The following is a 27,627-nucleotide window of genomic DNA, read 5'->3' on the forward strand; positions in this document are numbered from 1 at the left end:
AAACGTAACAATGCTGTGCCTCATGCAATTCACAAAGTCCCAACCTCTTGCATTTGGGAAATTGCCCTTTAGAGTGCAGCTGTGAAATTCTGCGATTAATAGCTGTGTCGCAGTTTAAGTTTCACTGTCAGAGTCCTGACAAACATTAGATACCAGACACAGGTTAAATATGGAGCAGAAGTAAATGCGTTTCCCAAAGCAAAGCTGCCAATGCTGCACATGACTGTAATAGGGAAGCATCAGTCAAAATAAGTAATGATATAAGAAATGGTTTAAAATGCTTGTTCAGCCTGGCACCCTGCTCAAGTTGGCTAAGTGTAAGTATGTGAGCAAGCTGAGTTCATTCTCTTGCCTTATAATGTGTGTGTGTAATGACAGGACATGGAGGATCTCTGATTGAACTTGTCTAGTTTTGACAAGATAATCTCTTGAAAATAGTGAACAGTCAAAACTGTACATTGTGGCTGTTTTATTTTGTATATATTTACAAAAATTTTCATTCCCTGGTGTCTTTACAGTTGGTTTTGATTTTACTTTTTTTCTTTTCCTTTACATTGTTTAGTCTGTTTTTTGTGTTTATTTAAACTCTGACTCTTTGAAAGAGATATCCAATTAGTCCTCACTCCCTTGTTCTTTCCCCATAATCCAGCAAATTTCTCCCCTTCAAATATTTATCCAAATCCTTCTTGAAAGTTACTGTTGAATCTGTTTCCACCACCCTTGCAGGCAATGTGAGGCGGTGTACTTGGAATTTTTGTGCACTAAAAAGTTTCATACAGTAATACAGTCTTTTGGGCACAGAAGGAGGTCATTTGGCCCATCGAGTCTGTGCTGGCTCTCTGTACAGCAATCCAGTCAGTCCTACTCCCCTGCTGTATTCCTGTGGCCCTGCAAGTCTATCTCCCTCAAGTGCCCATTCAATTTCCTCTTAAAATCATTGATCACCTCTGCTTGTAGGTTAGCTTTAAGGGGTGGCCTATTTAAAACAGAGATGAGGTAAAATTCTTTCTCTCAGAGGGTGGTGAGTCTTTGGATCTCTCTTCCTGAAAAGGCGGTGGAAGCAGAACCTTTGAATATTTTTAAGGCAGAGTTGGATAGATTCTTGGTAAGCAAGGGGGCGATAGGTTATCGGGAGTAGGCGGGATGCAGATTTGAGTTTACGATCAGATCAGCCATGATCTTACTAAATTACAGAGCAGGCTCAGGGGGTTGAATGGCCTCCTCCTGCTCCTTGTTCATATGTTTGTAATAACTGGCGATGACTGAGGAGATCTGAAGAAGAGTCATATGGACTCAAAATGTTAACTCTGTTTCTCTCTCCACAGATGCTGCCAGACCTGCTGAGTTTTTCCAGCATTTTCTGTTTTTATTTAATACTGAAAAAGAAGTCTGTCTGGCTTCTGGGTTAAGTTAAGTTTAATAAAACACAGATTTTGAATACTGCAAACTGTATAAAGACAATTCTTTCTTGCATTTAATTGGAAACAGAAGCTTCGATATATTAATTCCTTTATTCATAACTTTTAAGTTAGGGATATGAAAGCATTAGAGACGGTGCAGAAAAAAATTACAAGACTGGTTCCAGGGATGGGGGACTTGGGGCAGTTCTCCTTGGAAAAGAAGAAGGTCGAGAGGAGATTTGATAGAGGTGTTCAAAATGAGGAGGGGTTTGGACAGACTAAACAGATAGAGAGAAACTATTCCCATTGATGGCAGGATTAAGAACCTGAGGACACCAACTTAAAGTGATTGGCAAAAGATCTAGAGGCAAAATGAGGAAAGCCCTTTTTACACAGTGAGTGGTTAGGAATCTGCCTGAGAGTGTGGTGGAGGCAGATTCAGTCGTGCTCCTAGCCGAGTTGCCCTGGCAGAGAGCAGGCAGAGACACAATGGGCCAAATGGCCCCACACGTGGCCATTCTATGATTGCTAATGTTTTAGGAAATTTAGCAATTTTATCCTAGAAGCAAAATACAAATAATTTTATAGGTGCTGTTTTTAATCTGTTTCCTCCAGGCTTTGTAAAGATCCAGAATGTTGACATTTTAACAAATTAAGTCTTAAAGCTGCATTGGTTGCTTGGAAATTGTGCCGGAGCACTTGAATGAGATCCTCCATGTTTAGTAATCTGCTTTGCATGTGTTCATTTGTTTATTTGATATAAGCATGTTTGATAGATCATTTCTCATTGTAGCTGTTTAATGGTTCATGTTTCACTGTGATGTATCTTGTTATCTGTTGATATTTGATTCACTGCAGATCAGTGATTTCTTGCTTTGCGATTGAAAGCCATCTTGTCTGTTTTCACTTATAATCACCCTCCCATCAACGCTGCCTCACTAAAGAATGAGCCAGTCAACTGCTGAAAATCCTCTGTGATAAATATTAAATATTTGTCTCTCTTTTCCTTGACAACTGTCTCTTTTAGTCAGCATTCTGTCATCACGATAAAATATATTGGAGCTTTAAAAGCACCAGTAAGCGTGAGGTATAATTATTGTTTGAGGAGAGCATCCACAAATTCCATCACCACTACCCTTATCCAAAATATTTATCCTGTTACCCCTTTTGGAACTGCTGAGAAAAAAGACATGTTGAAGCTTTTCGTCTTGCACTCATTAGGACACTTCGCAAGAATAACAATATAAGGCGAAAACAACAATTCATCCTGTATGAGAAGAGAGTGCTGATTGGGACTCTGATTGGAAGAGACAGTGCCATGGAGAATGCACCAGTTGGCGGTGACTGACAGTTAACTTCCAAGCATTGTTTGAAATTTAAACCAGGCAGCTTGACCCTGACTGGTCAAGGCATTGCCCTGAGGAATGAGTCAGCGATTGGCTGTCACTTATTTTGTTTAGCTGAAACAGGCACAACGTGTATATACATGTTCTTTCTGTCTGCAGAGGAGGAACTGTTGACAATCATCAGTTAAATTCCCACTTATTAAAGTATGTGTTGGTTTTGAATAAGTGTATTCCGCACTATTCATCTAATCATAATACACACTTCATGGCCACCAACATACTGCAACTACGAGATAAAATTATTAGATTATCAAAATCCTAGAGTATCTTACAAACATACGAACAAGAAGCAGGAGGAGGCCATTCAGCCTCTTGAGCCTGCTCCTCCATTTAATAAGATCATGGCTGATTGGATAGTAACCTTACCAAGAATCTATCCAAAGGCTCTGTTTCCACCGCCTTTTCAGGAAGAGAGTTCCAAAGACTTACTGAGTGAAAAGATTTCGCCTCATCTCTGTTTTAAATGGGCGACCCCTTATTTTTAAACAGTGACCCCTAGTTCTAGATTCTCTCAGAAGAGGAAACCTCCTCTCCACATCCATACTGTCAAGGCCCCTCAGGATCTTATAAGTATCCTGTACAAAATACAATTTTTTCCACGAACAAATCTTATGCCTGGCCACCATCATTTGCATACTAGGAATTATTTTCATCATATACGTTTCCAACTTAAAAACAAAGATTAATTTATACTTTAGAGCAGAACACCTCTGATGTGTAAGTATTGTTCTTTTGAATATACACACATTTTCATGTGGTAAAACATTTCAGCTTTGTAAGTAATGAGCGGCATTAATTCTAAACAAAAAATAATAATTAAGTCCAAGTGAAGTTGTTGATGCAGTTCGCTATGTAAACCCTCATTCCCCGTGCTCTTATTATTTTCTTAAGGTTAAATACTCATTTCCTTTCGAGTTGCCCAGCGTTGGTGCAGGGGTCTCTGTATTCACTGAACATGTCCGTATTGAGTTATTTAATCGGCTTTGTGCATCTGTGCTGGGAATTTAACTTGTCATTCCATGACTTCACAGGGAACTCCAGGTGTCCCAGGCTCTCCTGGTGTGACAGGGAGCACAGGTCCCCAGGGTGACATTGGACCTCCTGTAAGTCAAACATTAACAGATTACCCTTTGCGAAGAGACAAAGAATTGGTTAGTTGCAAAAAACCTGATAGTGATTTCACTTCTTATTTCATTGGTGACCATATGCCCCTAATCTTGGGCCAGTCTTTGAATATTGCCTATGTTAAACTTTTGTAATGATCAGGTATTTTAGTCTTTTGATTGTAGCAATAGAGCCACAGATATTCTGTTTGACTCAGGATTGATTTTTATTTCCAAAATACACTTTATTTATAAAATGTATTCATGTATATTGCATAACAGCTCGAAGTCAACATTACATATAAAGTACAACCCAAACCAGTTTCTTTCAGTATGACACATGGCACTCTGAGGTGCACTCACTGCACTCGAAATAACAGGTTATATTTACAATATTCATTTCATGTCAAACATAGAGCCTGAGGGGTTTACCATGGTAACCAGCCCCTCAGTATGTCGGAAGATTTAGTGCATCCATCAGCACATAGTGGTGGGCCTTGGGATCAGTCTGCAACACTCGGTTGTGGACAGCTCTTTGCAGTGGAAGACCTGCTGTGTCGACACCAACCATTTAATACAGTACAAGAAGATACTTATAATTGATTTTTTTTGACAATTTATCCACATTTAGATGTATTTAACTTTCTGAGGACATGAAAAAAAAAGCAGCTCTTTGTCTAGTGGAGACCATAACTAGGGCCAGGTCTGACCTGGCTGAAAGCAATGTTGGGTATGGTCGCCAACTCTGGTCATATTCCTGAAGGGTTAATCACATGATCTCCTCCTGCCAACTGCCCCGCCTCCACACTGCTACCATTTGTCACCCAGCTCATCCATCCTCACAGAGCGCCCCCAACCCACGGCCAATCGGGAAAGCGATCAACCTCTTTGTCAACCAATGGGATAACTCTTGACTCTCAATCAAGCAGCCCTTTCTCACCTATCACCAACATTTTTATAAATAATACAGGAAAGCATTCAAAGAAAATGAATGGAAAAAAAAGGTTTTTTTTTTGCTGCTCTGATATCTCTCATTGTATTGGCTTGTGGCAACGTCCCCGAGATTCATCTTCAGCGTCTGGAGACTCCAGGACAACCCTGGAAGGCTGACAACCGCTGGTCCAGAAATTTGCGTAATTAATAAGCTGAATGGCTGCACCGTAGGAATAACCCTGGAGTTGCTCCCACTAGAGCTTTGATGGAAGAAACCCTCCTCTCTGTGAAAATTTCCTAGCTAAAGTTAATGTCATCTTGAATTTAGGGAAACAGAACTGGAACCAGCAAATGGGGGTTATTGCTCTTGTTTTCTGTCTGTTGCAAAATGATTTTCTCTTTGTCCATTGTTTGGGACAATCTGTTGCCATGGTCTATTGCTGTTTCAGACCAGAGGCTGCATGTCTACTTTCCCTTGTTACTTCCTACCCTCTGCAGAGTTTCCTGGTTTCCACTAAGCTCCTGTTATTAATGGTGTACTTGGGATGGAGATCCTAGTCCAAGTTGTTCTGTTCACAGAGTGTTGATGCACCAGTTCACTGGAGACAAAGCCAAAACCAGGGTGAGGGTCCAGAAACCCACTGGAACATGATGGAGAAGCAGAGTCAAGACACGTTGCACTGCAACACTGGCCCAAGCCTGCTCTGCTGTTGAATCCTCGTGGCCCTGCAGTCACTGCACAAAGGCCATGGACATATAGCTAAACACTGCCCTGCGGACAGTGTCAGGGGCGCTTAAGACCATTCCAACTGAGTGGCTTCTGCTGCTGCCCCACTTTATCCTGCCTGCCATTCACCGCATCCCCTTTGTGGTCTGTCAGATGTCAAGAATCAGGGGCAGAATTTTCTGCCTACCAGGTGGGCCTGTCCCAATCTCCAGCAGGCAGGTGGGGAGCCAATCCCCACCGGAGAAGCGGTCCCCGCTGCCATTTTAAGTGGGCGGGCCAATTAAGGCCCGCCCAACATGATGCCCGGTGGGAAGCGCTATGTGCTCCCTGTGCAGGCGGGGATCCCCCAAAAGCTAGAGTGCGCTCATTCACACATGCACACATCTCCCTGCGGCTAAGTGCAGCCTCAGGGAGATCGTTGACAGCTGTATACACATTAAAAATAGAGAATAAAAATCCTTCACATGTTCCCCTCATGTGATAATGTCACATGAGATGGGACATGTTAATAAATTTCACTAAAGTTTTTTAAACCCTACATGAAACTTCATCCCGCTGGTGGATGAGGTTTCATGTTTTCTCTAGTTGCCGCCGGGGCTCCTGACCTGCCCGCTAGCCTTAAGATTGGACGGGCAGGTCCTTTCATTGTTTCAATGATCCTGTCAATAGCCTCAGTTGGCCATTGACAAGTCGGCGGGCGGACAGCTGATTTTGCTGCGCCCCCACCTTCCTGAAAATTTAAATGGGGCGGGGTGATGTCAGGGGTTCCCCGCGTCAGCGAGCGGGCCCCGCCCCCAGTCCGGTGAGTGACAATGATCTTCCCGTTCACAGACTTGAAAATCCCAGCAAGAAAGCATTTAAAATCACACCGACCTTTCTGGAAACAGTGGGTGGAATTTTATGGCCCTGTCACAGCGGGGCTGGAGCTGTAACATGCAATGAGCTGTTCAAATGTCCTTTGACTTCAGTGGAATCGGAAACCCCGCTGGTGGGAGAGGCCATAAAATTCCGACCAGTAGCTAATATCCACACAGCTGATTGAATCCAGCAGGCAGATGGACGGGATCGTTGGAACACATGCAGCTAAAAAGACCAACATTTCATCACTGACCCAAGAGCAGAGGGTCTTGGCTTCAATCTGCCTCGAAGACAGTGAACAGCGGTCAATCGAATCCACGCAGGCCATGGACGATACAGCCACCAGCTCCACAAGTGGAAGACAAGGGACAACGTGAAGTGCGATTGTGGCCATGAGTCCTGGACTATGGAACATACCGCATCCTCCTGCCCACTGGGATCTGCTGCAGGAGGCACCTCATTTCTCCATTAAGCATCTCAGGAGGCAGTCGAATGGCTAACCACACCAGACATGCTGGTATGAACTTTTCCAGTAGCAATACTGGACAATGAACAAGCTATTGGTATGTTTCGTACCCTATTCATAGGGCTCCAAATTGTGTGCAGTGAGGCCACAACAAAAACTAAGCGAATAAACAGTTCCCCAGTTAATTACACTTAACAAAATACTTGACATTTCTGGCGTTTCCAGGGTTCTCAATCGCCCCTGACAACTCATTGCAAATTTATTGCACCTCTCTGTTAATTGGACTCTTGTATAGAGCAAACTTTTCAGACCATTCATAGATGTCACCCATTCAAGTCAAACACTGAAATGCCTTTTTCCTTTTCACAAAGGCAGGGACTTTACAAAGTTGTAAGTTTCTTGCGAGGAGAATCAGTGAAAGGTTTCTCAGCAAGCAGAGACATGCTCGGTAAGGTTGCCTTTCTTTTAGTTGTTGGCCCTTGCTGGGACAAGTTAGGAAAATCCACACAAACCTGGTTTTTGATGGGAATTTTAAACAGTTAAGACCATTGTTTGAGCAGTGCAGAGATTTATTGATCGGAATCCATTGGAATTCTGTTTCAGGAAGCTCAGTAATTTACTGTGTGCCATTCATTCACTGTATTTCATGCTTCTCCTTCTAACAATGAATAGCAATGAGTTGCAGTTTCCATTTTAAAGAATACCCACTACATTAATGCATCGAGTAACACAAAAGATCACAGATAACAAGCCATCAGAAAATTTGGGCTCAGTAACCTCACTCAGAACTTCGTGGTGGAAGGGACAGTTGTGAATCCTGTAATGATGTGCTCCTAATTTTCCTGGGAGAGGAGGTATTCTGGAGCAATGAACACGGAGTAATGTCCCTGCTTCTGAGCAGATGCCCTGGGTTCACGACCCACTCCAAGACTTGATGGCCAAGGAAGATATGTTCATAATACGGCCAAACAGGTTGGATATCAATTTACAAATCCTTCCAACGCACAGCAATGGAAGGTAGTAAGAGTGGGAGAGATTCCTGGTCAGCGATGTGATGGAAAGAATGTTGGAGGCTCTACTATTGCTATCCGCAGCCCCAGGCTACAACATGCATGTAAAAGTTCATGTTGTCACAGCAACTTGGACTCCCTGAGTGATCTGTAACACACCCACCACTATTTTTCCTGGAAGACAAAATGGTTAATTCTCCCCTCACTGATCTGGCAATATTGCATTGTCACTTTGTTGTTCATTCATGTTTGGCATCTGTGAACTAGGACATTGATTTTCTAGGGTTTTAGTTCACAATCTGCCCAGGATAACCTGTGGTGCAAACCAAAGAGTCGCTGCTACTCTCCAAATATAAACGTGGCGATGTTCAAACCACATGGATGGGTCAGACTGTGAAATAGGCTACAGTGCCAGAATGCTGACAGAATTTCAAACAGAAAGTACTTCAAGGGTTACAGAGTCTGCCAAAGGAAGTGTAGACCAACTGGTTTGAATTATTTGCAGATATTGCATTGCCAGTTACGTTTCTTCCCATCAGAGCTGCGGCGATTGTCATCATAGTTCCTGCAATGCAGCGAACGAGTTATTAATAACCGAAGACCATTGTCAAAAAAATACCATCAGCAGCAGCAAAGGAAACAAGCCATTTCAGTAACTGTGATTATCCTCATGTTGGCTCAAGCAGACAGTGTAAAGAGAGGGCCTTACATTTGATACGTTTACGGGCAAGCTAGACAAATAGGACGGAGAAATGAGTAGAAGGCTATGTTGATAGGGTGAAATGAAGAGGGTTAGGAAGAAGCTCACGTGAAACATCAACACCAGCATGTACCAGTAGGGCTGAATGGCCTGTTTTTGCGCTATGTCACAGCTGTCTCTGAACTATGCATATTTCTATATCGACAAACATCTGTTAATTCTGTTACAGGGTCCAGCCGGTCAGAAGGGAGAGAGGGGTCCGAGGGTAAGTCCAGAAAGCTGGTTTTTAATAATAAATTATTCTAACAGGGATGAATGTTAGCAGAATCACCAATTCTAACAGCTTTATCTCCATGACATGTTGATTTGTAGGATGCAGTATTTAATAAGCAGTGTGTAAACATTCATTAACACCAAAAGCAGCAGTCAGAAGTTTGAACATCGATGTGACAAAATGTTTTACAATGTTAGTACCATTTGTGTTGCTAGAGGTAATTATTAGAAGTTGAAGAAACTTTTTTGAGGGTAAAAATGACCAAGGTTACAGTCTATGCTGTGTCATTTGGGGTATTTTATCTGAGTTGTTTAGTGAACAGCAACTTTAATGGTTGGTGTGTGAAAAACCTGTAAACCAACTAACCTGAGCAGCTCAGTTTTACCAATACAGTTCATTGCTTCGTAATCTTGGTAAACATGCACCCTTTAAAATTAATATTTTTATTTGGTAAAAGATTCCTTAGATCAGTTTAAGCTATAAAGTTTTAAGTTATTTTGCATCATGTCTGTGGCTCGAATGAATGATTTTCTCGTGAACCTATTTCTGATCTGATACATTGCCTCGCACTGTCTGGCTGCCAGGATTGGAGGATTTCTATGTTAAATGTGAAGGGCTTGTGGCGCAGTGGGAGTGCCCCTGTCTCTGAGCCAGGAGCTTTGGGTTCAGTTTGGCTCCAGTTCTGTTGAAGGGTCATGAGGACTCGAAACGTCAACACTTTTCTTCTCCGCTGATGCTGCCAGACCTGCTGAGTTTTTCCAGGTAATTCTGTTTTTTGTCTTAGCTTTGGGTTCAAGTCTGACATCAGGACTTGATGGCCACTGAAGGTGTGTTCGCAACAAGTATCAACCTGCAAATCCTTCCAACACACGCCAATGGCAAGTGGTAAGAGCGGGAGAGATTCCTGGTCAGCCAAGTGATGGCAAGAAAGTTGGAGCCTCTACCATCACTATGTATAGCTCCAGGCTACAACATGCATGTAAAAGTATATATTGCCACAGCAACTAGGACTACCTGAGTGAACTATAACACATCACCACTTTAAACATTACAAGGAAGCTTAACTTTTAAATGAAATACTGCCAAATCATCTTCTGATAAGACTTTGCAGCTGCTGCTCCTTTGTGACCATCTAGTATTGTCTCTGGGCCCACATGCACCTTCATAATGGGGCCTTGCTCCAGCATAACTTTGCAAAAAGGAAATTCTTATTTCTCAAAACGTTTGAGACGCCTTAATAAAAGGACTGAACGAGGTGGCTGCTTTTCATTGCAGTTGCTTTTTGTAGCTGTTTCCCTTGAAATTTTCAAAATTGAGATTGATAGATTTTGGTTGGGTAAGGGTATTAAGGGTCACAGGGAAACTCCCAGGGAGACAGTGGAAACACTTTAGGGATGTCCTCAAAGCATCCCTGAAGAGGTCAAGCATTCCTGCCGACTCCTGGGAGTCCCTGGCTTGTGACCGACCAAAATGGAGAAGATTCATTCGGGGAGACACCGAACATATGAAATAGGAGCAGAAATAAGCCATTCCGCCCATCGAGCCTGCTCTGCCATTCAGTAAGATGGCCTGTTTGTGTTTCGAGTTCCACATTCCTATTTACACCTGATAATCTTTGATTCCCTTGCCCAACAAGGATCTATTCAATGACCCCACCTCCACCCGCCTTCTGAGGCAGAGTTCCAAAGTCGCACAGCCCTTAGAGAAAAAATTTTTCCTCATCTCTGTCCTAAACACATTGAGATACTTCGTCATGAACATTCAGAGTGATGCCAAGACATCGCAGGGAGTGCACATACCTACAAACAATCCACCCACCCAACCCTTCAGTCACCACCTGCCTCGCATGAGGCAGAGTCTGAAGGTTGCACATTGGAAGCAGGTCATCCTTGATCCCGAGGGGCAGCCTACAAAGGAGAAGGAAGGAGATTAAGGGTTACAGACCAAGACCGGTAGATAGGGTTATGATACAGATCATCTGTGATCTAATTGAATGGTAGAACAGGTTCGAGGGGCTGACTGGCCTCCTGTTTTCTATATTTAGTGTAATTATAAAAATAGGACATTAATATCAAAGACTATTCCAGTATATTCTTGTCACAACTTAGATGGGAAGGCCAGGACTCAGATGTACCAGGCCCCAGCTTTATATGGGGATGGCCTATTGCAGTCAGAGATTCTGCCTGCCCCGATATAGCAGTTAACATAAGATGATGAGATCCCAGGCCAAGGACTCCTGCACACCAGGAAATTCTGTGTCCACAGGGCCTCAGTGGGACTTGGTTTGATCAAACCGGCAGGGGAGCAGAATTGGGGTAGAGGCTGGGATATTGAGCTGAAACCCTTGGAGGAAAAAAAGGAAAGTGTAAAACAAGGGGGAGAAATGTCCCCCCATCGGCGGGGTTGCACGGGGGTGGGCATGAAACTGATTGGCACCGCCATTTTATTAAGGCCCGCCCAGCATGACACACGCCCGGAAACGCTGAGCGCTCCCTGTGCGGGCGGTGGGATTCTCTGAGTCGGGGCCTGCGCTGCACATGCGTGTGAAAGAGCTCAGAAATCTCCCGGAGGCACGGAGCTCCCTCAGGGAGATCAGTTTGAGTTTTAAAAAGCTAAATATAAAGAAAAGAAAAAATTTAAAGACATGACCCCTCATGTGAAAGTGCCACATTAGCTGGGACGGGTCAATGAATTTTTATAAACATTTTTATTCACTTTATAAACACTATCAATCCTTCTGTGGGGTCTTGGGGGAACATCCCCTTCCACCTGGCTGCCTCTGCCAGATGTATCGGTGTGGTGTACACACTAGATGTACCCTGGAGATGCAGAGATTCCTCACTTACAGAAGGATACGAGTTGACCCTGTGTTATCAGTGGAGCTTCCTCTAGCCATCAACATGGCCACTTGTCATAAAATAGTTCTAAAGTAGATTGCCAGGACTAAAATAGTAGATTATAATAATAATATAATATTATAATAATACAGTTACTTATGTTTCCCTAATTTTTAAATTACAAGTTGTGTTTCAAATATTTGTCTTTTGTAGCTTAGGGTTATCGCAATATAAAGCGAGCCCTGGCTGTGCGTGTGTGTGTGTGTGTCTGTGTGTGTGTGTGTGTGTGTGTGTTTGTGTGTCTGTGTCTGTGTGTGTGTCTGTATGTGTGTGTCTGTGTCTGTGTGTGTATGTGTCTGTGTGTGTGTGTGTGTGTGCCTGTGTGTGTGCCTGTGTGTGTCTGTGTGTCTGTGTGTGTGTGTGTCTGTGTGTCTGTGTGTGTGTGTGCAGGCTGTGTCTATATTTGTGTGTATGTGTATGTGTGTCCCCTGCGCAGCAAGATCTAGATTATTTATATATATCAGGAAAATCAAGGGTCCCAAAACCGACCCCTGGAGAACTCCACCACAAACCTTCTTCCAGCCCGAAAAATACCCATTAAGTTACTCTCTGTTTCCCATACCTCAGCCAATTTTGTATCCAGATTGCTACTGCCCCTTTTATTCCACCTACAACTTTCCCCACAAATCCAAACATTAGGATACAGGTGACTGGAAGCTTGAACAAAGAGGTAAGTTTTAAGGAGCTTCTTAAAAGAAGAAACAGAGGAGGAGAGGGGGATGGAATTCTAGAACTGAGGCTTCAGCAGCTGAAGCTACAGCCACTGCCGGTGGACCAAAGGAAGTGGGAGATGCGCAAGAGGCCAAAATGAGGAAATCCTAGAGATCTCGGGGGGTGGGGTGGGGTGGGGTTATAGGTTTAAGCTGCGCAGCAATCCAAAATTTCCCACGAAGGCCGTGCATGAGTCAGCTTCCTCAAGCTTCACTGCCTGCACAACTGGGTAAAGAAACTTGGATTGCCCACACAGTTAAACAAATCACCCACGGACTCAAAAAAAAAATAGGATACAGTACCCTTAAGCTGTTGATGGTCTGAAACTATGGCCAGAATTTTTGGGTCAGCGAGCAGGGGCAGAGCCCATTTGCCGAGGCCCTGTAAAGTGACGCACAGTGACATCGGGTGTGCGTCCCCATGTCAGTGCGAGTCGTTCAGATTTTCAGTTCAGCAGGCGCGCACCTGCCGATCTGTCAAAGGCCTATTGAGACCCTTTAAATATCAATTAAAACAATAAACTGAGCTGCCCATCCAGCCTTAAGGTTGGTTGGTGGGTGGGGGGGTGTGGGGGCAGACGAAGAGCCCAGGTGGCCTTCACATTTTTCATGGAAACTCATCCACGGGCGGGATGAGGTTTCATGAAGGTTTTTAAAGTTTTACGAAAATTTTTAATAACATTCCTAGACATGTCCCAGCTCATATGACACTTTCACATGAGGGGAGATGTCGTAAATTTTTTATTTCTTTATTAAAATTCCCAGAACTTAAATTAATCTCCCTGAGACAGCTCTGTGCCTCAGGGAGATTTCTGCACTCTTTCGCACGCTTGCGTGAAAGAGCGGACTTGGCGACTCAGCCTGCTCCCCCCACCCTACCCCCCCCCCCCGCCCGCACAGGGAGCGCTCAACGCTTCTGGGCGCCATCGCGCTGGGCGGGCCTTAATTGGCCCCGCCCACGTAAAATGGCGGCACCCATCGGCTGTGTGGCCACTGGGGGTGGGTAGGGGGGTGGGGGGTGGGGGGAAAGATTCTCTCCTATAAAATTTCAACAGGAAATATTGTTAAAAGATTTATTGGAAAGCCATGTCAGATACATGCTCTTTTACATGTCCTTTGTGTAGCTCTTGAAAACAGGTTTATAAAGAGGGTCGGCTGAACTTGGCTTTGACTAGTTTTGGGAATTGGAAGAAATGCGTTTTAATGGACGTGATAAACTTGTAATTCAAATACATTGTGTTCTAGAGACTTAACATCACTGCATTTTTTCATCCCTCTATGGCTTCATTGCATTTTTACAGCTCACAAAAGGTTTGTATTTTAAATGGAAAGGGCACAGATATTGAACATGTGAAGGCAATTAAACATGGTCATATCAGACTGGAGATCTGTACATGGAGATGACTTCATAGGGAAACACCTCTCAGGCAAAGGGTTTATTAAAACTTAATATTTGAGTTGACTGTAACAAGGTTCCCCAAAAGACCCGTGTTGAACTTGCAGCGATGGAGTTTCCAATTTGGCCAGGGTCAGCTCCTCCAGTACAAATTGCACCCATTTTCAAAGCTCCTTCGCAAATCGCCGAACCCGAAATCTGCCTTGCATCTGCCTTGGCAATGTTTTAAAAATTAATTTTTTTCTTTTTACATTTCGCTCTTAAAAAGTATTCTGTGATACACGTAAGAGTGTTAACTTGGTAAAGTTGGGTTAAGACAGCTGAAAATGGGTTAAGATTTTAAATCACAGTCTTGTTCCATCACCTGTAACCCCCTTTGAAATGACTGGAAGTGACTTTTTAAAAAAATATACTGAAGTATTTCCTAGACAGGTTGGGGTCCAGTGGGCAATGTCTCAGTAATTAAAAAAACATTCAAAATATACCTATTGATGTCCTTACACCTAAAATATCCAGCTTTATTTTTGAAGCTGCCTCGAATGTAATTAATAGAAACTCCCAATTAATTAATTCACGCTGGGGGTGTGGCCGGGTTTGTGGGTGTGGCCTACCCCCTAGCACAACAGCCCAAATCTTCCATAATCTGGATCGTCGGAGATTGTACATAAATTGGGGGAGATGCCTCAGGACCCCATTGAAGTCCTGACGTGTGTACATGCACTGAAATTCCTTGGGAAGTTTAGACTGGGCTGGTTTCCGTTGCCCGGGACCCTCCATGAAAGTCTCAGAGGCTGAGCTTCATGTCAGAGGATTGGGCCAAACACTTAGCGCATAATTACCCAGGAAATGTTATGCTGGTTAATTCCTGGTCCAACTCAATGATTAGCTAGCGTAAGTGAACTGAGCACCACAGCTGATCCAACACGACTACCCACCGACCCAACTATCCCCTTAACCTGACTACCCCTTGACCCGACCCAATTAACGACCCCACCTGACCCAACTCAAGCCAACTACTCCCCACCTAACTGTCCCCTGACCTGAACCGACTACCAGCCCTGACCCAACCCAACCCAATCCAACAACCCCACTGACGCAACTACCCCCTCCGACCCAACTACCCCCCCTCGACTGACCTGACCCAACTGCTCCCCACCTAACTAACCCCAAGCTGTGCCGACTACCACCCTGACTCCATACCTCTGAGCCCACCCAATTAACCCCCCCCAACCCAACCCAACCCGACCCAACTACGCCCCCCCCCCCCCCCCCCCCCCCCCCCACAAGGACCCGACCCGACTAACCCTCCGACCTGACCTGATTTGATCCATTTATTCCCCACCTGACTACCCCTGACCTGGCCCAACTACCCTCCAGATCTGACTGCCCCCTGACCCTCCTGCCTGACCACCTCGCCAACTTGACCCAAGTACCCCCCTCCCCCACCTGACCATCTCCCCTGCCTGAACCCACTCACCCACCTACCCACCCACCCAATCACTCATCCACCCATCCAATCACTCACTCACTCACCCACCCAATCACTCACCCACCCATCCAATCACTCACTCACTCACCCACTCACTCACCCAATCACTCACTCACCCACCCATGCACTCACTCACTCACCCACCCACCCACTCACCCACTTACCCACTTACCCATTCACCCACCTACTCACCCACTTGGTCACTCACCCACCCACCGAAAGACTTGAAACCTTTAAAAGCTCCCCTGAATACGGCTGCTAATGTCATGCGAGGATGTGTATCCCAGCTGAAAAATTCCAGAAGGGTCGGGTAACATAAACTATCGCAGCTTCGACCCTGGGAGACCTGGACCAATGTGTTTAAAACTGGTGCAAAGAGAAGTCACGCAAACTCACATTGTGCCCAATGCACTTAAAAGCTTCACGATTGTTGGTGTCGGTAATTCCGATATGGGGAGGTCAACAAAAAAAAAAATGACGCAACTAAGTGTTCGAATTTTAACCCCTGGATCGTGCTTAACACTATTGCTGAATGCTTACCATGTCATTTAAACCACATTTTTATGGTGGATATTGTTTGTTTTCTCCAGGGTGATACCCAATCACAAAATTCCGTTCGTATGATAGCTCAACAGGTGTGCGAGCAACTCATTCAGAGTGAGTGATTTTACTGTCAGACTTTCTCCACTGATAATCCCAGCACTTCTATTGGAAAAGGTACAATCTGTGATCCCTAACGCGGAGGATGAAGCACTTGCTGTGTGTATTTCTTCCAAGACGTTCGGAAAGGCGATAAGTGAGCTGGACAAGGCAACGGTGCTTCAGATAACTAACTGTACCAGAGCTCTAGCATTTCATATTTAAGTCACAGCGGCAACTTGTGTTGATATAGCACCTTGACTCTACCAAAGCAGTAGGGTGTATGTACCAGGATGCACCTTTTAAGTTGCAACAACAATTTGCATTGATATAGTGCCTTTAATTTAGTAATGTGACTTCCTTAGGCAGCGAATTATCAAATTGATTAAACTGTCTGGGGGAGCTGCTTGAATGTTGGGTTGCCAAATCTTCCAGGATCGTCCTGGAGCGTCAAATCATTGATTTGAGATTAAATCTCTGGATGCTTCTCTAAGCAAAACGTGAGAGAAAATTCAGAGGTGTTAAAGAATGTGGGTTTTTTTTTAAATTTTCTATGAATACTACTGTTTATTATTTGTTAAAATGTTGGAGTTGGTGAAAAACGGCTGTTTAACACACAGTCAAGCATCGTCCAATCGAGTAAGAAAGCATCAGCTTGCTTTTTGATTGGCTGTGGGAAGGCCTATTGGGCAGCCAATGACAGGAGCAGGATTGTGGGAGATCATATGATGAAATCTCCAGGGGTACCTCCAAGCAGAGTTGACAACACCAGCTGATTGAAGAGCAAGTGTTCCCACCCAAGGGGGAAACAGAAAGGGAAGCAATACTTGTATTAATGCGGGGCCTCAGCATGTCTTAAACCAAAGCTCAGATGTGACTCACACACAAAGAGAAAGGCCTAGCTCTTCCCGACTGCTTCATCTGGATTTTCCTGACCAGGAATGCAGCTGGTGACAGAGCCTGGGTCCCTGGAGCCTCTCGCCGGCTTTACTTCCCCACTTAATGCTGCTTCTGGTGGGTTACCGTGTGGAAACCTATGGCTGATGAGGAGGATAGAATCAGTGCTGAAAGAATGGAGTTTGTGATAGGAGTGGTGGGGGAGTATGTCTGTGAGGGCTCCAGACTTCCCAGTGTTGTAACTGGAGGATTTGACTGGATGTCGAATGAGCAGATGTTCTGACGGCCCAGAAGGAGGCCATTTGACCCATCGAGTCCATGTCAGCTATGTGGAAACTGAGCCCATGATAATAGCGTTGATGGACAGCATGTAATTGAGGAAGAGAAGTGGGAGCATAGTGGTTGTGTCACTGGATGAGTAACCCAGGGACCCAGGCTAATGTCCTGGGCACACGAGTTCAAATCCCACCACAGCAGCTGGTGGAATTTAAATTCAATTAATTAATAAAGATCTGGAATTGAAAGCTAGTCTCAGTAACGGTGACCATGGAACTTTCATTGATTGTTGTAAAGACCCATCTGGTTCACTAATGTCCTTTAGGGAAGGAAATCTGCTGTCCTTACCTGGTCTGGCCTACGTGTGACTCCAGACCCACAGCAATGTGGTTGACTCTTAACTGCCCCTCTGAAATGGCCGAGCAAGATGCTTGGTTCAAGGGCAATAGGGGATGGGTGACAAATTAAAAGTCGAAACAAAAGAGGGCAGTCGCACTGTCCTGGACAGTGGAGGAGAGCTGTGGTGTAGTCGACAGTGTCAAGGATGGTGTACCATAGTCACTCTATAAATAAGAATGAGGTGAGACACTTTGGCAGGAGAAATAAGGAAAAAAAGCCACATTGTCCTTCGAAAATAAACAAGTCTGAATGGGGCAGAGGATCAAAGGAATCCTGGGGCACAGATTCACAAATGACTGCAAGTTCGCAAGGCCAGGAAAAAGCAAGCAAATGGAAAAGTGGGGCAGTTACGTTAAACTTAAGTAGATGTATTTAAGGGGAAGCACACGATAAGCACGAGGGAGAAAGGAGCAGAAAGATATGCTGGTAGGGCGAGATGAAGTAGGGCGGGAGGAGGTTCGTGCGGAGCATAAACACCAGCATGGATCAGATGGGCCGAATGGCTTGTTTCTGTACTGCAAATACTGTATGACAGTTGTGCCTCAATTGTGTATATGTTTACATCAGCCAAAAATGTGGTTCCAGTGACAGAAGGTTCAGGGATTCTGAAATATCAATGTCAATATTATTTTTCCACTAATGGATCAGACTGGGGCGGGTATCTCTCTGAAATATTCGTAAAATGATGTTGTGTTTTGCGAGAAGCCAATGTAACCTCTGTGTATCTTGTCTGTGGCACTAATGCTAATATTTGGGAATTCTGGTTTCCTTAGGCCACTTGTCAAGGTACAACTCCATCCTGAACCACATTCCCAGCAACTCAGTCCAGGTGCGGGCAGCTCCAGGGCCTCCAGGAGAGCCTGGCCGTGATGGGCCTGCAGGTCCTCCAGGAGAACAAGGACCTCAAGGCCGCCCAGGATTCCCTGGAAACCCAGGCAGCCCCGGCAGGCCAGGAGAAAGAGGTAAGAAGATAAACGTTATCTCGTAGATTCGTCCAACGCAGGAGGCCACTTGGCCCATCTCGACTTTGCAGACTCTTTGAAAGAGTTATCCAATCTGTCCTTTGCCCATATCCCTGAAAATTTTTCCCCTATTTATCCAATTCCCTCTTTAAAGTTGCTGTCGCATCTGCTTCCACAGTCCCTTCAGGCAGCACAATCCAGATCACTACAACTCATTGTATAATATACTTTATTCATTTGTGCTAGGCCAGAACTTGTTGTCCATTCCTAATTGCCCCTTGAGAAGTTGATTGTGAGCCGCTGCTGCAACATGTTGTAGGTACACCCAAGGCGCTGTTAGGAAGGGAGTTCCCGGGTTTTGACTCAGCGACAGTGAAAAAACGGTGATATAATTCCACTTTAGGATGCTGAGTGGCTTGGAGGGGAACTTGCAGGTTGCGGTGTTCCCACGCACCTACTGCCCTTGTCCTTCTTGGTGGTAGAGGTCGCAGGTTTGGAAGGTGCAGGTTTGGAAGATGCAGCTTGGCATCTTCTCTCAGTGCATTTCTCCTCATCTCCCCCTCTGGTGTTTTGTCAATCACCTTAATTCTGTGTCCTCTGGCTACCGACCCTCCTGCCAGTGGGAATAGCTTTTCACTTACTCCAAAAAAAAAACCCCTTCATGATTTTAAACATCTCGATCAAATCTTCACTTAAACCGTCCTGCTCCAAGGAGAATGTTCTCCATTGTGGAGGTAAAATTGGAACAGGGTGCTTGTTATAAGCTACACTACAGCTAAATGTAACATGAGATTTAAGCACACAGACTGCCTGAAGGTTATATAAGGTTTGTTTATTCCATTGACATCAAAGCAATATCAACCCTCAAGGGAAAGTACAAATCCAAGGAACGAAGGGGCAGGATTTTCCAGCTCGGACACCAGCAGGCATCATCACAGGCAGGACAGGACAATTTGGAGAGCTGTTAACTTTTAACCGTTCTCCAAGTTTTCCCATCCTGACTGCAACAATGCCCATTGGTATCGGGGCCAGAAGATCCTGCCCAGACTATTTACAGTGAATATTCGCTGCCAGTGCTTCAGATCTCTTCCCTATGCAGCACCTCAGCTCCTCAACGCAGTCACTCACCAGGCCTGTTCTGTTGCTCAGCTCCTGGCTGCAGTCCTGTTCACTTACTCCCTCCCTCTCTTAAGATTTATATAGACTCAGGGCTGCTGCCAGTCAATGGACTAGGTTTCCAATTCCCTTCCTGGCTTCATAGTCACCCTGAGGGGCTTCAAGTTGCCCTAGGCTCCTGCCACCCTCAAGCCCCTGCTTCATCCTTGCTGCTTTCTCCCTCGCCTCATGGAATCTGGCTTCACCCTTCAGCTTGTCAAAGACACTGCTCCCTGCGGAGCAGGGGCCCACAGGGGCTGACCAGTTCCCCTGCTCGGTCCTCTTCCCCCAGCATTGCCACCTGCTGCCAGAGGCCCTGCCATACAAAGAATAAATGTCCAGATGGGGATAGTGTAAGTATATTAGGAATGTAATAATGGGCTGCATCTTCTGGTCGGCGAGTGAGGCAGGGGGAGAGGGGGGAGTAGGGGTGAGGGGGGTAGGGGGGAGGGGGGTGAGGGGGGGAGGGGGGAGAAGGAGGAGGGGGAGGGTGAGGGGGTGAGGGGATGGAGGGGGAGGGGGGGGGCGAGGGGATGGAGGGGGACAGGGAGGGGGACGGGGAGGGGGAGGGTCCCACTCACCGATGCATAAAATGACGCGGGGATATGTCGGACGTGTGCCCTGAAGTCGCCCCGCGACATTTAGATTTTCACGCGCAGCCCACTCGGCCTTTAGAAAAAACATGAAACCTCATCCACGGGCGAGATGAGGTTTCATGAGGCTTTTAAAATTTGTACGAAACGTCTAAATAAAGGAAATTGACATGTCCCGGCTCATGTGGCAGTGACACACGAGGGGCCACATCCGGAATATTTTTTCCTGCCTTTGATGAAATTTTGAATCTTGAGCCGATCTCCCTGAGGCTGCACTTTCTCTCAGGGAGATCTGTGCGCTCAATCGTGCGCGTGCGAGAGAGAGAGAGCGCGCACTCCCGGCTCAGGGAAATCCCGCCCCCCCCCCACCCCCCACCGCCCGCACAGGGAGCCCACAGCGTTTCCGAGTGGACGTCACGCTGGACGGGCCTGACTCGGCCTGCTCATGTAAAATGGCGCCGCGCCTCCGACTGGGGGCGCCGATCGGGAACCCACCCACTCCCCCTCCCCACCCCCACCCCGCCCCCGACAGGGGGGAAAATGCTACCCAATATATCGGGAGTTCATAATCTAAAAGGTTGACTTGCATAGGAACAGGAGGAGGCTCTTCCACCCCCTCAAGCCTGTTCTGCCATTCAGTTGGATCAAGACTGATCTGTATCCTGACTTCATCCACTCGCATTGGCTCTCCATATCCCGTAGATCAACTCAGATATCAAAAATCTGTCGATCTCGGATTTAAATTGGTTAGTTGAGCCGGTGTTTACTGCTTTCTGTGGGAGACGGTTCCACGCACCTACAATCTTGTGTTTGAATTGCTTCCTAATTTCTCTTCTGAACGGGACTGGCTATGATTTTAAGGTTCTGTCCTCTTCTCCTGGATTAATTCCACCAGCAGAAAAGCTTTCTCTCTATGTATCTGGTCAACTTGTTTCAAATTCTGAAAAAGCCCCAACAAATCGCCTCTCTGACCTTCCATAATCCGGGAAATTACAAGCCCACTTAAATTAATTGTTGTTGATAATTGAACCCATGGAACCCTGGTAACATTCAGGTCAGCATTAAAGAGAATTCAAATTGACGAGTAGTGTTAACAAAAAACGCTGTGACTCAGATGAAACAGTTGAGAATTTGGTATTACTGTCGAAAGGTGAGCAGCACCTTGTGTTACGTGTACAATGCCCTGGGGTTGTTCAAGTTGCTGAATTTTTTTTAGGTTTACCAGGTGACAAAGGAGAACGTGGAGTTCAAGGTCTCGGCAAACAGGGACCGAGAGGACCACCAGGAACACCAGGTAAAGTGCTAGTTTTATGCTGCACTATTAAACTGTGGGTTTTACGCCTCACTAATATATTTCATGTTTTGTGAGTAAATTTCTGTTCATGCTTCTGAGGCAGAAGGTCTACTACTGTTACAGATGGGTTGTAGTTAAAAGGATTAAAGTATGCTACTTGTATGACACCGGTAGAATTGTTTGTAAAACTCCACAGTTTTGCAATGGCATGAGACTTTCCCACTCCAGTACTTGAGCACAAACTCCAGGTGGACACTCCAGTGCAGTACTGAGGGGGTGCTGCACTGTTGCAGTTACCATTTTTCTGATGAGATTGACTACCCTCATGGGCTGACATAAAAGATCCCATGACATTATTTTGAAGAAGAGCAAGGGAGTTCTCCTCAGTGTCCTGGCCAATATTTATCCCTTAACCAACACCACTAAAGAACAGATATCTGGCAGTTTTCTCATTACTGTTTTTGGGAGCTTGCTATGCGCAAATTGGCTGCCACGTTTGCTATGTTACAACTGTGAATACACTTAAAAAATACTTCATTCTTTGTAAAGCACATTTCCTGTACACTATTTGAAATTTTAAAAGGTCCAATATTTGAAAGGAAGAAAGATGATAAACTCATTATGTTTCCGGTTGAAGTCTTGGGGCAGTTTTGGAAAATGAATGAAAGCAAAACAACATTATGAAGATTTCCCTGATCGCTCAGCTAGTTAAAGGATGAAATTCAAAAGGTTCTGTACAGATGTCTGTTTCACTCACTAAGACATTACAATTAACCTGAATATCCTAAGTTAACGAGAAGAAAATCAAGTAGGGCTCCCTCTGAATTGATATTCACTGATGTTTTGCAGGTTACACAGGAGGTTGAGTGAGGGCAGGAGAGCGTGACATGTGTGATGCCCCATGAGAGCTAACAGCTTGCTGAAACAACAACTTGCATTTATATAGCGTCTTTAAAGTAATAAAATGTCTCAAGGCGCTTCACAGGACGTTAACAAACAAAATTTGACACCAAACTGCTGAACAGATATTAAGATAGGTGACCAAAAATTCTGTGAATTAGCTAGGTTTTAAAGAGTGTCTTAAGGGAGGAGACGGAGGCGGGGAGGGGATTCCAGAGTTTAGAGCCTAGGCACCTGGAAGTACCGCTGACAATGATGTGATGAAGGAAATCAGGGATGCACAAGACAATTCCTATCTTGGCTCGCACGTGAAGATGTCTACATTGGCAATATTTCATCAGTTCCCTGGGGGAAGGATTGAGAGGAGGCTAACAAGAAAAACAGAGATGGGAAAATGCTGATCTTGAGACTGTGAACAAACATTCTTCTAATCTTTATTCAGCCTGTCACATTCGTTCATTCATGTTATTCAATTATTTCGTTCACTCATCCATTCACTTACCTGTTACAGGTCCCCCAGGTGAAGGACGAACAGGTAGTCAAGGAGCACCAGGCCTCCCAGGAAGACAGGGTAGTACAGGACGTACAGGAACTGGTGGTCCAAGAGGACCACCTGGCCCACCCGGATACTGTGATCCATCTTCCTGCGCTGGCTACAATATTGGAGGTATGATATTTTACTGAGTGGACCTGGTCACCTTATTGCTAAACTCGTCACTGTGCCACTGTTTGGTTTGTGAAATTCAGAAACTGTTGGGGGTCGCTGCTGTGATTCCTGTGTGTGCACTTTTTGTTGATGTCAATTTATTTTTGGCCTCATCTTCAGATACAATCTGTTGTCTTCTTACCTGAGGAGCCTCAGATCTGTCTGAAGCATTGCAATACAGCTGCAGCAGTTTGTACCTGTGTGTCTACTACTGTTACAGATGGGTTGTAGTTAAAATGATTAAAGTATGCTACTTGTATGACACCAGTAGAATTGTTTGTAAAGCTCCACAGTATTGCAATGGCATGAGACTTTCACTGCCTTCACCCTGAATTGGTGCAAAGCCCAAAAACAAAATTGGGATTTTTATTAAAAACTCACCGGCGAGGAGAAAGAACAAAGAACTTTCATGGTTCTGTTACAGTAACATAATGTGCAACATGCTAGGAGTAGTTGAAGCAAATAGCATAGATGCACTTAAGGGAGAGTTGAGAAGTACAGGAGAGAGAAAGGAATAGGGCATGTTAATAAGGTGAGATGAAACAGGGTGGAAGAAGGCTTGGGAAGAATAGACACCATCATAGACCAGTGGGGCTGAATGATCTTTATGTTGTACGCTTAATGTAATTATATGTAACAATATAACTGTAATATATAAAATGGAGGAAAAAAATTGGAGTTTTACACAAGATTGAGGCAATGAGAATAGGAACTGTGAGGATGAGAAATAGTACAGTGTGCATTAGCATATCTTAGGCCACCCTTTAAAAAAAAAATTATTGTTAAAGATCACAATTTTGGCTTTTGCTTGCTTGTAATCCTATTTTTACTGACTGTTGTGTGTGTTTCTGTTTGTCCTCGTCTTCCCTTCCACCTCAACCCCATCGGTTCTGGCAACCCTTTGAAGGTCCTGATGTTTACAATGATTATCAGCTATGAACTAGGTACCAGCTTATTTCTCTAGTGCTCTCTGCCACCTAGGACAGGTGAACCAACCACCATCAAACAACCACTACCAGCTTTTTCCCTTTGCAACCGCAGCTCATCCAGATGCAAATATTTTTGTAACAAGGCAAACCATTCATCCCTCTAACCATGTTTAATGATTCTGTATGAACTAATCAACCTAACAATGACCTGTTTATGAAACCAAATTCCTTTCAATCATTGTATATTTTGTTTTATTCATCTGTTCTAATGATGAAAAAAAATATTAAAAAATGCAGCTTTGTTTATTTAAGAGGCACCAAACTTTTCTGCCATTAATTGTTCTCTAATCAATTTCCCTGAGGAAGAATATCCTGTGCGTCTTGGGACTACATTGCATTGCCTAACATTTGCAAATTGTTTGGAGGCAGTCAAAGATGACATTTGTATTTGGAGGCAAAAATTGCACTTCCTCCCCAAATTCTGGGAAATTCTGTAATCCAACCAAAAGTCCAGTGACTGCACCAATTTGTGTCATTCCTGCTAAATGTAAACCTAACAATTTGCACCTGTAACAATAAAGAGTCATTTGTGTTTTTTTAAAAAAGAAAAAATTTAGAGAAAAAAAAGAATTGAACCACGTCTTGTCATTTTGTTCCTACTGGATCCTCTCTGTGCTGTCTGTGTTTGTTCATCTCCGGTGGTCTTGTCAGACTGTGCTGATGTTCATTACTGGTGTGTGTTTTAAATTTACTTGTTAAAATGTACATCAAGTACCAAACAGCTTTTTGAATTTACAAATAATGTTCTAATATCCTAATCATATTTAATCTTCTGCCTCTCCTCCTGTGCTAACTATGGATCTGTTGATGGTGGTGGTGGGTTAAGGTGGATACAGTGGTCCAACCAATCAAGACATTCCTGTAGTACAATTGCCTTCAAACTCCTACCAAACCTATGGCCCTTACGATGAGCAAGATCCATACATATATCATGGGACCTACCCCTACCCAAACCCATACTCCCAGCCCTCCTATCCTGAGCCTCTTCCTGTGCCACCGGATGATCATTATGAAGAGGGGGAGCCAGAAGAATTGGAGGCTGTAGAAGTCCGGTCGCCTGGAATCAGACGGTTTGTGAGGAACCTATCAAAACGGAGCAGTACCTCTTCAAACACAAGGGAGCAGAACCAGTAAAAGAGACTTGTAAATGTAGCGTAAAAGCTTTACGTTCTTTACGCCTATCAAATGGCCAAAGGATATGGTGGATTCAGTTTAGTAGATTATAAACTGAGACCTCTGCAGAGATGGGTTTTTAATAATGAAACAGTTACCCTGATAGAGAAGCCAAGCATGAGTATTGGGTATGAAATTTATGATGTAGACTTATTGAAGCGTTTATGCCATTAATTGATGATTAATTTTTTTTTAAAAATTGCCTGCGATGTCAAAATATTTCAGTAGTAAAAAATGTTGACTGATTATTTCAAATGACTAATCTTATTGAAGATTAGTTGGGTGCTACTATACCAGTTCTGTGTTATACTGAGCATAAACTGTTGTGTTTTCCTTTCTGTAACAATTCTGATTGTATTAAATTAATACAAATTGGAATGATGCAGTCATTTATGTTCCACTAAAGCAACCAAATTGGTAAAGAAAATGTCACAAAGTCACTGAATTTGTATGCACTTAAACTGATTCAAAACCAGGGCAATGGGTTTCTGTCTGTTGGCCACGTATAAGAGTTGTCAAAACAAAAGCTTCCAAAGCAATGCAGGAGATGTACATTTATGAATGGGAATTTTCGCTTGTTACCAGGTGAAACCATTTAAATGAAGACATGAATGTTTTTCATGCCGTACCTGTTCCACCCAATTAGCTCTTAATGGAATCTAGCCAGTAATTTATTTGGATGAGATGATCGTTGTTCAAATGAATAAGTCAATAAAAGCAAAGAAGTACCAATTTGAAAGTGTCTGCCCACGTTTCTGCTTTTTAGCTGTACAAAGTACTGAAATACCCCTTCAGTTTTCAAGTTTTCTGCTATTAGTTGACAATATAAATCTGAAGTATTTAACACAATAAAGTAGTTTAGAATAGGCTCTAATGTCTTTTGAGTTGCCAACGCTTGTTGGACGCACTCCTGGAGTTAACATCACATAACCTCCTGTCTCCAACTACCCCAAACAAAAACAAAAACAGAATTACCTGGAAAAACTCAGCAGGTCTGGCAGCATCGGCGGAGAAGAAAAGAGTTGACGTTTCGAGTCCTCATGACCCTTCGACAGAACTTGAGTTCGAGTCCAAGAAAGAATTGAAATATAAGCTGGTTTAAGGTGTGTGTGGGGGCGGAGAGAGAGAGAGAGGGAGAGGTGGAGGGGTGTGGTTGTAGGGACAAACAAGCAGTGATAGAAGCAGATCATCAAAAGATTTCAACAACAATCTTTTGATGATCTGCTTCTATCACTGCTTGTTTGTCCCTACAACCACACCCCCCCCCTCCACCTTTCTCTCTCTCTCTCTCTCCACCCCCCACACACACACCTTAAACCAGCTTATATTTCAACTCTTTCTTGGACTCGAACTCAAGTTCTGTCGAAGGGTCATGAGGACTCGAAACGTCAACTCTTTTCTTCTCCGCTGATGCTGCCAGACCTGCTGAGTTTTTCCAGGTAATTCTGTTTTTGTTTTTGTTTTGGATTTCCAGCATCCGCAGTTTTTTTGTTTTTATCCAACTGCCCCAACCTCCTCCAATATTTTCATAACTTTAATTAACAAAAATGTTCAAAGGAAAAAATATGACCTTATGATTTTTCTGCTGGGCTACAGCTACGTTCAGGAGGTTAATCTCTAATTCCCATAAACTCCAGGACAATCCTTGGAGGTTGATAACTTTAGACGCTCATAACATCTGGAATTCTTAACCAAATAAGTTCTTTGTTGACCTTTTCATTTCTTCTATAAAACTGTTCTTTGGTCCTCCTGCCCTGATATTCTTTCTCTCTCCTGGACAACATCTACCTTAAGCAACCTGAGCATTAGAGATGCTGCTGGGATGTGGTCAGAGTAGAGGGGCAGTACATTTACATAGCCTGCATTCTAGAATGAAAGGCCATGAGAAATGCACCTTTAAAGGCATGAGCAAACCTTTTTGAGAAATTAGATCATATGGTCCAATAAATTTCTCCTTCTGTGACCATGCATGACTACCGAAATCGTTGGCTCTTCCTTTTTTTTGGCAAAGCAAAGCAGTTCCTCCTGAACAAGGACTTGAAGCTGGTCCTCTTAAAGTAAAGTTTCAGCTTAATAATCTGAGTTTCTTTGCTCCTGGTATTATCCGAGGAATCACTAAGCCAGGGGCTGTGGATGTGCTAGCATAAGGTTGGTAACTGAACATATGAAACATAAAAGATTCTGAGGGGATGTGACAGGATGGATACTGGGAAGATGTTTCCCCCAGAACTAGGGAACGCAGTTTAAAGATAAGAGGACTCCTATATAAGACGGA

The 27,627-nt window shown here is 44.2% G+C and overlaps 1 protein-coding gene across 8 annotated transcripts in view; it reads left to right on the forward strand.

Annotated features, from left to right (window-relative positions):
- col14a1a (collagen, type XIV, alpha 1a) overlaps positions 1–26,084 on the forward strand; it is a 220,022-nt gene extending 193,938 nt beyond the window's left edge. For 7 of the 8 annotated variants that reach the window (XM_041190009.1, XM_041190011.1, XM_041190012.1 and 4 more), the window contains 7 exons: positions 3,838–3,909; positions 8,833–8,868; positions 15,960–16,026; positions 18,354–18,542; positions 21,507–21,584; positions 22,996–23,151; positions 25,006–26,084. In XM_041190009.1, coding sequence (XP_041045943.1) covers positions 3,838–3,909; positions 8,833–8,868; positions 15,960–16,026; positions 18,354–18,542; positions 21,507–21,584; positions 22,996–23,151; positions 25,006–25,313 — 906 coding nt within the window. In that variant the 3' untranslated portion in view covers positions 25,314–26,084. Of the gene's footprint in view, positions 1–3,837; positions 3,910–8,832; positions 8,869–15,959; positions 16,027–18,353; positions 18,543–21,506; positions 21,585–22,995; positions 23,152–24,097 lie in introns of all 8 variants that reach the window. The other variant, XM_041190013.1, reaches the window with a different exon arrangement.
- The last annotated feature ends 1,543 nt before the right edge of the window (positions 26,085–27,627 follow it).

The sequence above is a fragment of the Carcharodon carcharias genome, chromosome 6 (assembly GCF_017639515.1).
Source record: "Carcharodon carcharias isolate sCarCar2 chromosome 6, sCarCar2.pri, whole genome shotgun sequence".
NCBI lineage: Eukaryota > Metazoa > Chordata > Chondrichthyes > Lamniformes > Lamnidae > Carcharodon > Carcharodon carcharias.